This window comes from Danio rerio, chromosome 21 (assembly GCF_049306965.1).
Source record: "Danio rerio strain Tuebingen ecotype United States chromosome 21, GRCz12tu, whole genome shotgun sequence".
In the NCBI taxonomy this organism is placed as follows: domain Eukaryota; kingdom Metazoa; phylum Chordata; class Actinopteri; order Cypriniformes; family Danionidae; genus Danio; species Danio rerio.
The window spans coordinates 1153907-1172500 of NC_133196.1; the positions used below are offsets into that span (position 1 = coordinate 1153907).

At 38.6% G+C, this 18594-nt stretch overlaps 1 protein-coding gene and 1 long non-coding RNA gene across 4 annotated transcripts in view; both read right to left on the reverse strand.

The window, feature by feature from the left end:
• ric1 (RIC1 homolog, RAB6A GEF complex partner 1) overlaps positions 1 to 18594 on the reverse strand; it is a 76000-nt gene that overhangs the window by 49661 nt on the left and 7745 nt on the right. For all 3 annotated transcript variants that reach the window (XR_012397029.1, XR_012397030.1, XM_073935606.1), the window contains exon 2: positions 9422 to 9529. Coding sequence is in view for 1 of the 3 variants with exons in the window: in XM_073935606.1 (XP_073791707.1) it covers positions 9422 to 9529 (108 nt within the window). In the remaining 2 variants the exon portion in view is untranslated. The remainder of the gene's footprint in view (positions 1 to 9421; positions 9530 to 18594) is intronic.
• Positions 1497 to 9421, reverse strand: LOC141379937 (uncharacterized). Its single transcript, XR_012397031.1, has 2 exons — positions 7300 to 9421; positions 1497 to 2570 (listed from the first exon to the last, which is right to left on the reverse strand). It is a non-coding gene; the product is annotated as an uncharacterized lncRNA (long non-coding RNA).

An 18594-nucleotide genomic window follows, 5' to 3' on the forward strand; every position in this document is an offset into this window, starting at 1 on the left:
GCTAACTCATCCAGCATATGTTTTACGCAGTGGATGCCCTTCCAGCAGCAACTCCGTACAGGGAAACACCCATACACACTCATTCACACACATATACTACAGCCAATTTAGCTGACCCAGTTCACCTATAGCGCATATCTCAGTACTTGTGGAGGAAACCAGGGCTTGATGTGTTTATGATGTAATTTCTGAAGAAAGAGTTTCTTTCTTCTGTTGAACAGAAAAGAGATGTTTTGAAGAATGCTGAAAAATTGACCTCCACAGTAGGACCAGCAAATACTGTAGAGATCACTGGTTATCAGTTTTCAGCTTTCTGAAATATCCTCCTTTGTGTTCAGTATGCAAGTTTGACACCCAGTGGCTGAACTAGGTATTGCACTCCTGAATCAAAACACATTTTCACTCGGTTCCTCCTCTGACGAGTCCATGTAAGCTCATGTTGCCAGATTAACATGAGTGTGCCTGACTATCGAGCCTAACAGCTGATTCAAACAGTGTTCCATCGAAAAGCTACGACGCGCGAAAGAAGGAATATTCTCCATATTAAAATACAATTTTGTTCTAATGAATACCTGAAATGTATATATTAGAAACTTCTATTACTCACAGCTAAACAACAGACAATGATCAGCTCAGGTACAGCCCATGTACTTTATTCAGGCTTAAATACTAATAATGAGAGTCATTTTTCATGGCATTTATTGCCATACTACTGAAAGCAGCAGCAGATAGTTCAGCTCAGATCTGGAGAATAAAATAAATCGTCTGAAACTGAACTCAGAACTGAGATTCCAACATATCAGTGATTTAGCATCTACATTAAATCATGTTAAAGAGGTTTAATATGTCTTTATTAGGTTATAAACCTCACTATTGTGCTGGAGTGCAGTAAGTACACTATTCTGCGCACTTAATTACATTTCTGTCGTGTTTCGTTCGCTGCAAACAGCCAATTTGATCACTGTGTATCTCGTCATGTAGTGTGTTGTTAGGACACAGGATTTCAATGTGACCTGCTCACCTAATGTTTATGCTTATAATATTATTATGTTTTGCTAATTAATAACCTCCTAAATAGGAACTCTGAATCTGCATCTCATTTCAGAGTCTGCTACGGTCTACCAGAGGTCACATTTTGGCCGCATGCTTTGAGATCCTTCCTGACCGGCTGAATGAAATACGATGTTTTCCATCTGGCAACTCGGGGTGCTGAAGTATAGTTGGCTAAACTGGCATTGGGCGGGTTAAATGACCAAAACAAAGACAGACGTTCAACTGCAGCATTGTATCTCAAATAAACAAGAAATGTTCATTGAGCATGTTTCTGAAATATCTGCAAACATATGATGGTATTCAGTCAAAAACTGACATGCAGCACTTTTAAAGGTTTGAAACAAGTGGAGCATGATGAAATGAAATGGTTTTTATCTGTGTGAACTATCCCTTTAAAGAGAATCTGGAATGAATAAGTAATTTAATGCCAAGAAAGCTGAATAATTTCTTTGTGTTTTTATTTGATATCGCGTGAAATGAGATCCGAGACGTGTTCTTGAGGTTTCATGAAACAGAAATACTGTTCTCAGAATTGCTCTGTACATGCAGATCTCCCCATGATCCTCTCGCTTACAGCATAAACAATGAAAAGAGATTTTTATTATATTTTATTTTGGGTATTTTTCATCTGGATTCAGTTGGATTTAATTATCTGAATAACAAAAACAACCCATAAACTGCAAACACAAAAAATCACGAATCACACACTGTAAAAATGCTGGGTTCCACACAATTGATTTGAGTTGGGACAACATGAAGAAATTAAGTTGGCTTATTAGTTTATTATTATTAGTAGAAGTAGTTAGGGCGGTGCAATTAATCGAAAATCCGGTTTCAATTTCGATTACGGCTTCTAACGATTATGAAAAACCATTGATCGAGATAAACGATTATTCCGTCATATAATTATTATTATAATTACGATTATTCTGTCCTATTTCGCTTAGCCTCAGACAGGTAGTGTGTTTGTGCGCGCGTGCCGCACGGTCCGTGCTGGACAGCAGTGCACACATCTAACGGCATCTTAATGCGTGTGCTTTAATGGTCAAATACATGCACGGTGTTTAGTGATTATTCCTATTAATCCTCATTTGTGTAATAAACAAACAAGTTGACAATCAAAAGACACGAGAAAGAGAAACTATATTGCTGCCGCACTATTCTTAAAGTGACAGCGTGCGATACTCCTGCTGCTGTTTTATTATTAATTAAACAACAAAAGGACAAAATTTCCTCACTGCTCTGGACTGAAGAACTTTTGTAGTTGAAGTTTTTTCTTACAGTGAAGATGCTTAAAACACAGTTTAAACATAACAGATTTAATAGCTCATTTCTAATAACTGATTTCTTTTATCTTTGCTATGATGACAGCATTTAATATTTTACTGGATATTTTTCAAGATACTAGTATTCAGCTTAAAGTGACATTTAAAGGCTTAATTAGAGTAAATAGGCAAGTCATTATGTAACAGTAGTTTCTTCTGCAGACAATTAAAACTATATATTGCTTAAGGGGGCTATATTCAGAGCTGATAGTGGAAAAAAATCCTGAGCCTGAACTTTTTTTCCTTGCCCCTGAGGTGAGTAGGGGTGGGGGTACTATGTATGCAACGCACTTTAAACATATAACTTGTGGGCCCCTGGGCCCAAATATATTAACAGCCTATGTGTAACCCTGATCATCATTATTGTCAAGTGGCTCTTTTTAGACACATGCCAGTAATGTCAGTGACACATGCCAGTGTCAGTGATCTTGTGACATGTGCCAGTAGGTGTCAGTATAAGCACGTTATAAGCACATTAATCTTATAAGTCTCTTTGCTTTAATATTTAAAAATCATTAGGCAAATGACACCTGTTATCTTACATGCATATATGTTATGAGTTTTCAACATGCATTTTATTATAACTTTTTAAAGGATATTATTTAAAATACCTTAAAATGAAAATAAGATAAATAATAAAATAAATGAATGAATTAAAAACATAGAGAAGTCCATATTGTAGGGAACAAAGGAACTGCCAGGATGCAATAATATACAGTACAACAGATAAGTGTAACCCCTCCCATACATAAGCATGCCACAATAAATTTGACTGACATGTACTGTCAAATGACTATATTACGTACGGAAGTATGACTACGAATACATAAAATAAATGCGTTTAAATTAAAACATCGTGGAGTAGTTCAGCAAATAAACTAACTTGCGACGCGATAAATTAGGTTAAAAGTCGCGTAATGATTAAATATGGTTTTGCTCGTGTTAATTAATGTCATAAGCTTCGCCGGGTGTCGATGTCACTGCAGTGACATGCAGCGCGACACTCTGAGTGACACAAGTCACTACACATGCCACTAGCGAGTGACACATGACAGTGGAAAACCGGACGTTCCACCGGAAGTGTCACTACACTCAGTGGCATGTGCCAGTGTCATCTGTACGTCAGATGTCGTGTCACTCCATGTTAAAACTGCTACTGTGAATCCGCGTTCAAGCGCACACAATAAGCTAAAACTCGCCCCAAGCACCGGCAAAAACAAATAACAATGAATGTGTCGAGGAAAGAGTAAGGACATATCTTAATTATTTATTAATAAACTTATTCTGAGTCAGTGTCGCAAAGATCCTGACTGGCAATCTCCTCTTGGACTCGCCTTTAGAGAGAAATTCATCTTTACGGATTACATGAAGGAGTTTTTTTGTTTTCGATTTGTTTTATTTCGTTAAGTAATAATTTAAAACTTTCTATAAATATAGGCCTATTTATTATGTCTGTGAGGCATATACAGTTTGCTTCATTAAGCGCTCCTGTTAAAAAACCAGACGACAGAAAGCGCATAATTTTGGTTTCTTTATTTTATAAAAACGCTGTAACGTTTTTTGATGTATTACTCGTACTTTGTGAGCAAAAATGACGGATAACTTTAAATTGCTCCCACTGAAAAATGCAAGTGATTGCTCTGGCGCCTCGATGTCCTGCAAGCTTTTTATAAGCAAACTATGCGCCTAATAACACATTCTTTAACGTTTAAGCTACCATTGTTTTATACTTGAACTGTTTTATATCTTTTATTTTAGGCAAGTCGTGATGATCTGAGAAGGCAAACTGATCAAACAGACAATGATGGTCTTCCGCTGGGCGCTGTTCCTTAAAAAAAAATATTATTTTTAACGAATAAAAAATGCTCCAAACGTTTTTCTAAATAAGCTGAATAAAAAACGAAACTAAATATAATCACTTTGCCATTAGGCTACATACAAAACTGAACTATTTCACAGCTGAAACACTAAGTTGTTTAAGGAGAAGGGGGAAATATATTTTTGTCCCGTCTATTTCTTCACCGTTATTTCGAGAATAAACCCAGCGTAAATATGCAGATGTCATTCCCAAAACATATCAGCGTATATGTGCCGAAAACGAAAGTTTCATACAAATTCTGAATAGTTTATAGCCTGGAAAGTGCAAAGCACGCTCCTCTTATTATCACTAAAAAGCGTCACTGATCTTAGTTCATAGAGATCTCACAAAGATCCGTTATAATTTATAAAGCTCTCTAAATTACACAATTAATATTTTATTTACATGGCGTCTACACTCAAAAGATGATTCACGAGCACACAAAATGGCACTTAATAAAACCAATCCGTCGCTTTCAGCAGTGAGTGAATTCTGTGAATCTAGAGAAATGACAGATCAATATCCGTGAACCTGATTTTTTTTCCCCGCAGCTAGGCTTGCCACGATAGACGGTGTTGACGGTGATATCGGTGTTAAGACGCAACACCGGTGACATCACTTTTCTACCGTGACACCGTCCCCACATTTGTTTTTTTTTAAGTAGGCTATTCGTTTTTTTATTTATTTATTTTATTAAACATTTATTTAAAATAAATGGAAAATATAATTATAAATAATTGACTTAAAACGAGAGCATGCTCTATAATTAAAATCAAAACATAGCTACAGTGCGTCATATTTCATTTACCACGTGAGGAGAAAAGAGGAGTCGAATTTACAGAAAGAGGATGGCGGACGATTTATTGTCAAAACGCAATGCAAAAGCGCATGTTTGGCAAAATTTTGGGTTCAAACCAAATGCATAAGAGAACCTGATGACGTTAATGAGGCAATCTGCAAACTTTGCCTGACAAAGGTGGCAGTATCTGGAAACATAACTAATTTATACACGCACCTTCATGTTTAACTATGGGTGGGTCGCGGATAGATTAATGGCCATAAATACGCAACGCATACTCTCATTTAAAAAAAAAATCACGCGACCATCATCTCACAATGTTTAATAATAAATATCTTTTTTTTTATTAAAACGATTTAGCAATGCCGCGCCTTTGACAATCCATCTGCAGAGAAACATCGGCAACGTGAGGACTTTTTCCGAAGTTCAGCTGTTCTTATTTCCACTTGATTATGTGTTTAATGTCAAAAAAATCCATAATGTCTAGGCCAAAAAGATGGAATCCTGTGTGTGCGCGCATCTTTTATAACTGAGGCCGCTCTCTTCAAAAACCGAAAGTTGCTTCTTCTGTCTGGCAATATTTCGGCTTTTAATATATTAAAAGTTTATTTAGATGAGCCAATATTAAAAATTGCAATAAAGTAACTGAGATGTGCGGCCACACATCGAATCTGAGGACTGATTTCTCTCTCTCTCTCTCTCTCTCTCTCTCTCTCTCATTCAGACATCGAGCCACAACACAAGTCAAGTTGCAAAACTTAGGCAGGTGCAGCTGACAGGTAGAATAGCTGAAGCCTTTACGAAATCTGTCAAAATGCACCTCTGAAATTAATAGGCATAAATGTCTTTGAGCCAAAAAAAGTCTATTGGTAGGATATCTGTAAAAACGCAATTGGAGCCAAAGATATGAGTTGTGTAGCCTATAAATTATAGGCCTATTAACTCTAATAAAATGAAAACTAAAATTAACAATTCATAGCATTTTTCGTTTGATAAAAATATACGTAAACGAAAAAAATCAAAGGGTGGCTAATTTGTATTAATGTGTTTTAATTTTAATGAAAATATGCTCGGCTATACGCCGTCAATAGACAAACCATTCAAAACATATTATTTTACCGTGTACTGGGTTATAATGTATATTTTACAATAAAAACTCAACGTAGCATGTCTCGCTATCATTTAAAACGTGTAATTCATACCACACCAGAGCTGTGGACCTGTAGTGTTTAAACTTACAGGGCGGTTGGTCAATAGTCTTAATGCGCACTGAACTCCAATCCGAGGGACTCGACAGTTACTCGATAGACAACATTGAACTTGAGATAATTAAAAAATAAAAGTTTTTTTTTAAAGGAACAACGCGCAAATCTGCAACAAATAAAATAAAAATAAAACGTCTTGGCAGTGCTGTGTGTATTCCGCCACTGACAGTGTGAGACGCCCTTATGCTGCGCCTGTAACTGCCGCTTGTAAGAGAGATCAAAGCTGTATCGATAAAACCAAAAAGCAAGATCATTTAGTTATAAATATTCCATAACAATATTTATCGAAATATTTATACATTCAGGCCTACATGTTGTTTATTGAGATTGTGTGATCTGTATAGGTTGTCTGATCTCTCCAGAAGCTGTAAACTGACACATGCGGTGTTTAGCTCTGACGAGGTGCTTTTATTTAGCCTGCCCTTTGATTTTTTACATAATGTTCCAATTCTTAATTTTTTTTCATATAGTTTAAATATAAAATGAGTGCTCGCTTGTTTGTGATCATTATGCAAGGATCATATTTCATATTCGGTTTATTCTTCAATAGCCTAAATTCGTTAATAATGTATTTTATAAACGGATTGTTCAAGCTCATAATATATAACAAGGCGTTTATGGTTGTTATTTGTATGGTTCCAACTTACACAGTTTTTTCAGCCTGTAGCAGTGTTGTGTTTTATTCGTTATGTAAATAAAAGTTATGTTTTGTTTAATAACAGGGATTTTTTTTGTAGTTTCCTTTCCGTCCATTCAAACAATTGACACCGAATTGGCAACTCCCGCAAAACTGAAAGTGAAAGTATTATACGCACGCATTTATAAGCTATTTAAAAGCAGAAAAAAGAGGAAATGAAAAAATGCCCACTCCCACGGTGATACGGGTATTACCGGTGTTGTCACATGTCGATTAACCGGTGGGGAAATTTCCTCACCGTCACAACCCTACCCGCAACCACAGTACGCCGGAAATCCGGCGTGGTGCCGGAACGCTATCACCCCTGTATATTGAGCTATTAAAATAGGTTTCGAAATATTTATACCTGAAATGAAACAAATAAGCCTTTCTCCAGAAGAAAACAAATATTATAGGAAATACTGTTAAAAATGTCTCTGTTAAACATAAATTGGGAAATATTTGTATATAAAAGTAAATTCACAGAAGGGTAAATAATTTTGACTTTAACTGATCATCGTTTTGAATAATCGTGATTACAATTATGACCAAAATAATCGCGATTATGATTTTTCCCATAATCGAGCAGCCCTAGTAGTAGTAAATGTTTTACAAATTTATGTAGATTGAACATAAAACTATTAAGTTGTCCCCCCAAAAAAATGTTTCAGCTCATAGCTTACGGCTCAGTAGTTTAAACAAACAGCAATCCTAATCTGAGTACAGGTAGAGGATGATAATAACTCCTTACTTTTTTATTTATTAATGCATGATAAATATACGATTGAAGGCAATCGATTTTAGAAATCCTGTTTAACAGAGCAAGGATATTTTATTTTTTATTATGTTTTATTTCTGGGGGAAGGCTTATTTCTGTTAGTATGCTTGGTAAATTCATTAATTAACACTGTTAGCGCCCTTAAGCAATAGTTTTAAATGCAGAAGAGAAGAAATGAAGCCTGAGGTTTTCAGTAGCTCTGTGACCTCATGCAGTGGAAACACACGGATCTGATGTCTGGACACACGACACGCTTCTGACCCATTCAGAAACACACACACACACACACACACACACACACACACACACACACACTGCCAAACACAATCATCAACTACAACACACAGCGCTGGAGAACAGAAACGAACAAACTCTATTAAAGGAACACAAATGAAGTCTGAAATGATGATTCCGTCAGTCATCTGAGAATGAAGACAACTCTTTTAAGAGAACAAAACTCTGCACCGAATGGAGAAGCCGAATTAAAGCATTATTTATTGAGACGTGTCAGGCTGGTGTGATGGACTGGTGGATGGAGGAACACTGGCTGTATTGTGTCGCCAACAGAAGGAATGGCAGACGATTCTGACAAACAGACATGAGCTTTTATGCTGCGTGTAGAGAGCGTTTCTGCGCATCTCTGCCTGTCTGTCGGCTTTAATAACGCAGAATGACAGCAATTATGCAGCCAAACAAAAGGGAAAGCACAGTGTGTTTTGTTCGGCGTCCTTAAATGACTGACGCTTGAAGCATTAACATTTAAACACTCTGTGCGGCTGGAATAAATTACACCGCTAGCTTCAGGAACAGCCTTCAGTCATCATGAGGCCTTCAAATAGTGCTGATGAAGAGGAACCGTCAACATGAAGAGGATTGAAGATGAAGAAACACGGACATGGCAAGAATCAATCAATCCAAAAAAAAAAGAATCAACCAACCAACCGATCGATCGATCGATCATCAATCAATCTTTTAATCAACGAAAAAATCTATTGTTAAATAATCAATCATTCAGTCAAACAATTAATCAAACAAATATTGGGTCAATCAATTAAAGCAATCAACCAATCAATCATTCAATCAGCCAAACCATCAGTCAATCAATCAATCAATCAATCAATCAATCAATCTATCAAATCAATCAGTCAATCAAATCATTCATTGAAATCAATCAGCCATTCAATCAATCCCTCCTTCAATTAACCAGTCAATCAAGCAATCAATCAATGTTAATCATTCAGTCAATATATGAAACAAACATTGAATCAATCAATCAATCAATCAATCAATCAATCAATCAATCAATCAGCTATTAAAATCAATCAACCAACCAAATCAATCAGCCAACTGCACAATCAAATCAAAATCAAATTTCAATCAGCCCAATCAATCAACCAACATCATCAATTCGCCAATAATCCAAACAATCAACCAAACTAAATCAAATCAATCAACCAATCAATTAACCAACCAAAATAAAATCTAAATCAATCAATTAATCAATTAACTCAACATTAATTAGCTAATAATACTTCAGTGGTGAAGAGTGTTAAACAATAACTTTCACAGCCAATCACAGCCATTTCTGTTGAGCATGTGAACACAACAGCCTAATCACGAAACACACACACACACGCACACAGGAGTAACAGAGGTGTTTTACTCACCGCTACGGCAATCATGGAGTCGTCGGGTTTCCATTCCACCTGCTGATAGAAGCCGAACTGCGCAGCTGCTTTTCCAGACTCGATATAACTGACGATCAGCACACTGGGCTGCAAACACACAGAGACACAAACACACAGAAAGAGTTAGACAACTGACTTAAACGATCATTTATTTAGCAACTGCACAGCTAGAGTACTCAAAACAATGTAGCAACCGGAAAAAAAGAACATAGCAACAGCCGGAATTACTTGAAACATTGTAACAACTACTATAACAACCAGAACACTCTAGCAACAGCATAGCAACCACGAAATTATTCAAAACATTGTAACAACCACAAAAACAACTAATTAACCTAGCAACTGCATAGCAACAGCCTGAAGTACTTGAAACATTGTCACAACTGCAAAACAACCAACTACATAGCAACAGCCTGAAGTACTCGAAACATTGTAACAACTACTAAAATGACAAGACCCTAGCAACTGCATAGCAACAGCCTGAAGTACTTGAAACACTGTAACAAATACCAAAACAGCCAGAACATCCTAAAAACTGCATAGCAACCACCTAAATTATTCAAAACATTGTAACAACCACAAAAACAACTAACGAACCTAGCAACTGTATAGCAACAGCCTGAAGTACTTGAAACATTGTCACAACTGCAAAACAACCAACTACATAGCAACAGCCTGAAGTACTCGAAACATTGTAACAACTACTAAAATGACAAGACCCTAGCAACTGCATAGCAACAGCCTGAAGTACTTGAAACACTGTAACAAATACCAAAACAGCCAGAACATCCTAAAAACTGCATAGCAACCACCTAAATTATTCAAAACATTGTAACAACCACAAAAACAACTAACGAACCTAGCAACTGTATAGCAACAGCCTGAAGTACTTGAAACATTGTAAAAACTGCAAAACAATCAACTACATAGCAACAGCCTTAAGTACTCGAAACATTGTAACAACTACTAAAATGATAAGACCCTAGCAACTGCATAGCAACAGCCGAAGTACTTAAAACATTTTAACAACTGCAAAACAACCAACTGCATTGCAACAGCCTTAAGTACTCGTAACATTGTAACAACTACTAATATGACAAGACCCTAGCAGCTGCATAGCAACAGCCGAAGTACTTGAAACATTGTAACAACTACTAAAACAAGCAGAACACCCTAGCAACTGCATAGCAACAGCCTAAAGTTTTCAAAACATTGCAACAACTGCCAAGATGACAAGACCCTGGCAACTGCATAGCAACGGACTGAAGTACTTGAAAAATTGTAACAACTACTAAAACAGCCAAAACACAATTGCAACTGCATAGCAACAGCCTAAAATACTTGAAACATTGTAACAACTACTAAAATAGCCAGAACACCCTAGCAACTGCATAGCAACAGCTTAAAATACTTGAAACACTGTAACAAATACCAAAACAGCCAGAACACCCTAGCAACTGCATAAAATACTTGAAACATTGTAACAAATACTAAAACAACCAGAACATCCTAACAACTGCATAGCAACCACCTAAATTATTCAAAACATTGCAACAACCACAAAAACAACTACCGAGCCTAGCAACTGCATAGCAACAGCCTAGATTTTCAAAGCATTTTAACAACTGCTAAAATGACAAGACCCTAGCAACTGCATAACAACAGTTTAAAATACTTGAAACATTGTAACAATTAAAATAACACCCTAGCAACTGCATAGCAACAGCCTGAAGTACTTAAAACAATGTAACAACTGCTAAAACAGCCAAAACACCCTAGCAACTGCATAGCAACAGCCTAACATTTTTAAAACATTGTAACAACTGCTACAATGAAAAGACCCTAGCAACTGCATAGCAACAGCTTAAAATACTTGAAACACTGTAAAAACTACCAAAATAGCCAGAACATCCCTGCTGAAAAATCCAGCTTAAACCAGCCTAGGCTGGTTGGCTGGTTTTAGCTGGTTGACCAGCCTGGTTTTAGAGGGGTTTTGGCCATTTCCAGGCTGGTTTCCAGCCATTTCCAGCCTGGTCAGGCTGGGAGATGACCAGCTAAAACCAGCTTGACCAGCCAAGCCAGGCTGGGACCCCAGCCAAAACCAGCTATGTCCAGCTTAAACCAGGCTGGTCAAGCTGGTTTTAGCTGGATTTAGCTGGTCATCTCCCAGCCTGACCAGCTAAGACCAGGCTGAAAATGGCTGGAAACCAGCCTGGAAATGGCCAAAACCCCTCTAAAACCAGCCTGGTCAACCAGCTAAAACCAGCCAACCAGCCTAGCCTGCTAGCCTAGGCTATCTTTAAGCTAGATTTTTCAGCAGGGATGATAGTGTAAAATTACTTTTACGGGGGCTGTTAAATGCTCGATTCTGACTGGCTGAATGTCGCTGTAAGGTGTTTGGTTATTGTCAGATAAAGGCACAGCTAAAGTAGTTCCGGCAGGTTTAATGCGCATTACAGCTCCATATCACTCCACTGAATGACTGGAGTTATTTCACAGATAGAACAGTCAGAAAACACAACAGAACACAACAGGAGGAGGAGGAGGAGGCGATGGGTGCTACACACAGGAGACGCTTGAGGAGGACACACACCTGACAAACACACTCAAACACATCTGAGGTGTAACGGCCACTCCACTACACCACATCAGGTGTGCATTATTCTCTAACAATTCATCTTCAAACATTCCTAAGGTAGCGTTTACTGTTCATGTATGACTATTACTGACTATATCATTCAGAATAACCAGGAATAAGAGGATGAAAGAGCACGCAGTCATCTAATGGGTGAATTTAGAAGTGCAGTTGATCCAGCACGGGTCTGTTTGTCTCTGTATTGTGCAGAAGAACAGAGCAGGCTCAAATGAGGAGCAGCAGGGAAACACATCAGGAGAAGCAGACACAGATGTGAGCTCGCCACATACAAAAACACCCAAAAATGGAAGCAAAGTGTGGGTTTCATTCTGCCAAACGGGAGCTGTAAACCTCAAACACACACACACACACACACACACACACACACACAAACACACACACACACACACACACACTCTCGTGAAAAACACACATTAGCATCACAGAATCCCTCTACATTTACCTTCTGTGTGTGTGTGTGTGTGTGTGTGTGTGTGTGTGTGTGTGTGTGTGTGTGTGTGTGTGTGAAGGTCATTCCTTATGAATGCCTGCAATTCGTTTAGGGTTCACGAAAAGTCAGACGAGCGTCAAATTCCACAAATTCTTAGACGCCAAATTCTTAGACCCTTTATTAATCAAGGGTCACCACAGCGGAATGAACCACCAACTATTCCAGCACGTTTTTATGCAGCGAATGCTTCCAGTTGCTACCCAACTAACAAACACCCATACACACTCATACACTATGGCCAATTTAGTTGATCAGTTCCCCTATAGCGCATGTGTTTGGACTGTGGGGGAAACCGGAGCACCCGGAGGAAACCCACACCAACACGGGGAGAACATGCAAACTCCACACAGAAACATAGACCTGACTTAAAGTCATCTGCAATGGCAAACTAAGCGTTCTTGCAGGATCCCAGTTCATCAAGAGTCTTGGTGTTCATCTTCAACGCCCCCTCCTTCATCAGCTCAATAATGTTGATATCTGGTGACTGGGCTGGCCAATCCTGGAACACTCTTTGCTTTTAGGAGCTTTGATGTGGAGGTTGAAGTATGAGCAGGAGCGCTATCCTGCTGGAGAATTGTCCCTCTCCTGTGGTTTGTAATGTAATGGGCAGCACAGATGTCTTGATCCCTCAGGCTGTTGATGTTGATCATCCACTCTGCAGATCTCTCCATACTGAATGACCCCAAACCATGAACTCTCCATCACCAAACTTTTTTTATTTTTATTTTCTTTTTTATCATAACATTTTAACAGTACAAAAAATATACATGCCATGGGGTGAGCATAAATAAAATACAAATATACAAAATTAATTCAAAATGTACATGTAATAATCACATTGTAGAGTTCACAAAGTATTAAAGTGTGTAGGGCTTTCTGATTTAGAGAGTCTCTTACTAATATATAAGCATTATTCAGTCATCAACACCTTAAAATTCGGTTTCTTATTGGTAAATTTATATTTATGAATGTACATTGTGTTAGCAAAATCACTAAATAATTGAATAAAAACTATTTTTCTCTCGACTAGGGTACATACTAAAGCCAAAAAGTACATTTTCCCACAACAATGACAGAGGTTTAGAACACTGCAGTTTTGGCACCTCACTCCATAAGTTGACCGAGTATGCGCAATGCCAAAACAAGTGTAAAGCAGTCTCCTCATATTCATTACAAAAAACACAATTTACATCAATCCCACTTTTACATTTTTGTGAATAATGTTTTGCTGGATAAAATCTGTGGAGAGGTTTATAGGATATTTCTATCATTTTATTTCTAACATGATATTTCTGTGGTAACAGCCACACTTTTTTATCCAGCAAATCAGTTGATCCTTTAATAAAGACATCCAATAATGATTAACGATTAATGATTAACAATAAGATTGAATATAAGGTACAGTATTGATTTCTCTTTGGAAAAGAGTACGAATTGCCTTCTTATTACTCTTGGTATATATAGTAAAACAGGTTTTGCCAACATATGATTTATTTAAATCAAAGACGATGGATCAGAAGCATGGTCTTGATCAGAGCTGCAGGATTCTGGCTAAAATGAGAATCGTAATTGTTTTGTCTAAAATAAAGATCAGGATTGTCTCCTGATTCTGTAGGTGTAGAATAAAGGTTAATATGAGTATTAATGTTATTGTGGTAAACAGCAGTAGGCTTTGTGTAGCTGTACTGTTGGTGAAAATGCTGAATGTTGTATAGAGTTGGAATGGTGGACTTGAACAGACTTTAGATGTGTCCTGGTCATTAATGCTGATGATCATTCTGATGTTGAATTATTGTGTTTGAGATATATACTTACAATCTGTCATTTCCTGCTATAAATCTGTCACTGATGTGATTTCTTTGAACAGAAGACTGGGTGGGTGTTTGTGCGTTTCGGCGGGTTTTGGATACTGCTTGGGCTGGAGTCAGTCAGCTACATCTGACACTGTGTGCGCTTTCGGTTTCATTTTTACTGCTAAGAGCGGTTCGCTTCCCGCACGGCTCTCAAACGATCACTCTGTGCCACAAACTGAATGTCAGGTACAACTCTATTACCTGTTATTCACAGCTTATGCAGGTTCTGTTCACTACAGTAGACTTCATGCAGAGGTGCGCGTCCGCCCTCTCTGTGGTAACAGCTGACGGTCAGCAGCTCACGTCACGTGTGATTTTGCGGTCGCAAATACATTACATGAAGACAGAAGTGACATTTGGGGTGAATTATATCTTATAAATACAGCATGTGACTCTTTCAACACCATTTGGAGGTGTCCACGTTGCTGAACAACGTATGTAAAACTATATGAAGACTTGTGCGGTCACCATTGCTTCTCTCCTGAACTTGAAAATATGATTGACAGAATTGTAGAAATGCTGGATTAAGATCGTCTAGGGGGTCCAATCGAGATTGCCGTCTATTTACGATTAACTGTGCAGCTCTGGGGCCTCATGTATCAACGCTGCGTACGCACAAAAACTTTGCGTACGCCAGGTTTCACGCTCAGAATTGCTCACGTTTGGATTTACTAACAATGAACTGAACGTGGGAATGTGCGCAGGTTCACAGCAGCTTTCTGGCAGGCGTACGCACATTTTTTGTGCGTGTCTGTTTTATTTCCATTGGCGACTCCTAGAGGCAGTTGTGTTAAATTGCTCTCTACAAAGTGTCTGAGCCTTGCAATGGCAGTTGTATGAGGCGGGTTCAGCAGGTATATAAGGTTTCCATACCATACAGTTGACCAGCTAAACATTAAAGCGCAATTTGCAGCAGTCGCCTGTTTTCCCAATGTAATCTGAGCAATCTACCGCACGCACATTGCTATAAAGACACTATCTGAAGATGAATTAGCATGCGTGAATCAGAAACATTTCCATTCAATAAATGTGCAAATTAAATATGATGCACAGACTTATTGATGATTCCTACTTGTCTTTCTCGTGATAAATAGTTGGCAAAATCTGATATGTAGCGGGGGAAAAAAGAAGAAAGAGTTCATCAGACGCTGGATTCGAAACGAGTTCATGCTCGAACGTGTCAGTACATGATCACATGCGTCTTACGAGTAGCGCCACTGAGACTGTTAAGTATACTGCAACATTTTACAGATATAAACCACACTATTTCTTTTTCTAATTCACTCAGTGCGATGTTCAGACCCAACTGTGTTGACCGCATCAGCTAAACTCTCCCACTCTATTTTTTTCTTTTGTTGTTAATTCCGGAGAACAAACTTGCAAATAACACCGCTTTTCTCCGGTCTACCTCTGAAAGCACCTCCAATTCACATTCTGTTCAAAGTTTCTCTTTTTGCTTGCTTTTGCCATTGCTTTTTCGTTGGGTTTTTCCATTAGCATAGTCATTAGCATATTCATACGGGGGAGGAGGCAGGGAGGGGTTTTGTGCTCGTGCATGTTGCGCTCAGTTTCACATTCATTCGGATGTACAAAAGAATATGCGTGAGATTCGGCGTACGCAGTGTTTCATACATCTGAATTTTTTTGTAAGATTTCCACGCAAGTCTTCGTACATGAGGCCCCTGGTCTTGATTAATACCTCTAAATAACGTATGGAGCCCTGAAGCAATTGAACTAATAACAGTTGAAAACTCTTGTTGGGTAATTGAGATTTTGTAATAAGAGAGGAATTCATTGTAAGAAAAGACTACGCCATCTTTATTATATAACTGACGAACTACATTCATTTTGTTTTCAAACCAATTATTAAAAAAAGAAGAGATTTGTGCTTGTATAAAGTGTGTCTATTATTCCAGATGAAAGAGCAGTGCAGGGAGAAATTATGCTTCTATATTAATGACCATGACAGGAGCACTTGGGATTTGGCACAATGGGATTTTGTCTATATTATAATTGCACATCAAAATAAAATTAAGACCACGAATATTCGAAAAGACACAATGAGGGATAAAATTCCAGACAGAATTGGGTTATGTTAAATGGTGTTAAATCCAATTAACCTTAAAGGTGTGGTTCACTGTGGTGAAGTCTAGGAAATTAAGGCCAACGTTCTCATACGAGTTCATAATTACAGTCTTTTAATATAATGAGTTCAATTTTTCCATAGAGAATCTAATAGTATGTTATCTATATCGTCCTTCACCAAACTCGACTCATTTCTGTGAGAATCTTGGTCCATGCTGGTTCCAGTAGGTCTTCTGCAGTATTGGTGATGATTGGGATGCAGATCAACAGATGATCCAGCAGAGAAATCCACCTTCTGACACTTTTACAAACGAATAATCAACTAGAGGGCAAGTTATTATTTCATGCTCTTATGCTGCGTTCACACAAGATGCGGAACGCGCGTCAAGCGCGGGTGATTTACATGTTAAGTCAATGCAAACGAGCGAATAGACATCCTGCGGCGCGATACGCACGAATGGCGCGGAGCAAATGACGCGAATTGCTCAAATGGCGCTGTGCGAATAGCGCGATATGCGCGAGGCAAATTGAGCGATTTGCGCCTTTAACGCGCTTAACGAGCGTTTCGTGGAAAGAGTTCGAAAATCTGAACTTCAGCGGACATTCACGCTGCGTTAACCAATCAGAAGCTTGCTCTTGTGGGGGTGTAATTGTGACGTAGAACCTATTGTTGGTGTCCCGGGGGAAATCCTCCAGCCTTCACCGACAACAAGTCATCAAACTGGGCTGGGCTCAGTCAGAAGCACCGCTGAAAGCCTCCGTCATTCAGGTTCAGTTTCTGGAGGAGTTTATGAGCTCACAGAGCTGCTGCACCTCTGAAAGCATGTAGTGGACTCAGACACGACCCTAAACGTATCGCCCATAAACGTAAAGCCCATAAACACTGATATTTTCTTCATAAAATCCATGTTAGCCATTTAGCAACAAAGCTACAGTCACCGGGCAGACAGAAGCCCTGCCCATCACGCGAATCCGCGTCGGTTATGAAGCGGATTTGACGCGCGAATGAAGCAAGTAACCTCAAATGTTCACGCGACAATTTATGCACGAATATCGCGATTTATGCGCAAATAGCGCGATTTATCCGCGCGTTCCGCATCTGGTGTGAACACAGCATTACAACTGGGATCAGTGCGAGGCTTTTGTCAGGGAGTGTATTCAGCTGATTTATTACTCCAACAATGTGCCTCACAGCTGCTGTAAATTCTTCATCAGAATAACTCAAAAATCTCCAGATGTGCCAAAGCTGAGCTGATCAGCCCTTTACCAGCAGTTGAATGTGGTCATGGCACTGACTGACTGCTGAACACACACACACACACACACACACACACACACACACACACACACACACACACACACACACACACACACACACACACACACACACAAACACACACACACAAACACACACACACACACGTGCCACTAATGAACAGTCATAAGCTGCTTTTGTTCCCTAATGACATTACATGATGAACGGAGGCTCAAATCCCTGAATGACCACCAACACTTCATCAATTGCACGCACAATACTCATTTGGTTAATTAAATAGGTTTTATCTATTTTATGCATTCTACTGTCAAATTGTGACACTCAAACTGGTGTTATATTAAAGCTGCAATGTGTAATTGTAGCCATAATATCACACGTGTCAAACTGTGTTCCAAAAGCGCCGCAGCTCTGCACAGTTTAGTTCCAACCCTAATTAAACACACCTGATCACACTAATGGTACATATTGTGTTGTTATAACTGCACCAGGCCTAGCATGATGGTTATTATCCTCAATATTCCACACAGAACAGATGAAATATGATCCGAGCGTCTCTCTTTCTCACACACACACACACAGCTAGATCTCCTTTCACCGGAGTGTTTGTGTAAGAAATGTGAATCTCCTCAAGCTGAAATATGAGCTGCTGCTGCTTCACATCTCAAGGAGTTCAAATGGGTTAAATCACAAGCAAACGTACAGCGCTTCAGACCTGTTCCTGACGATGATTTAACACCCGTATGCACACTAAATGTTCTGAATTGTACTAAACTCAAACGCAAGCACATCCAG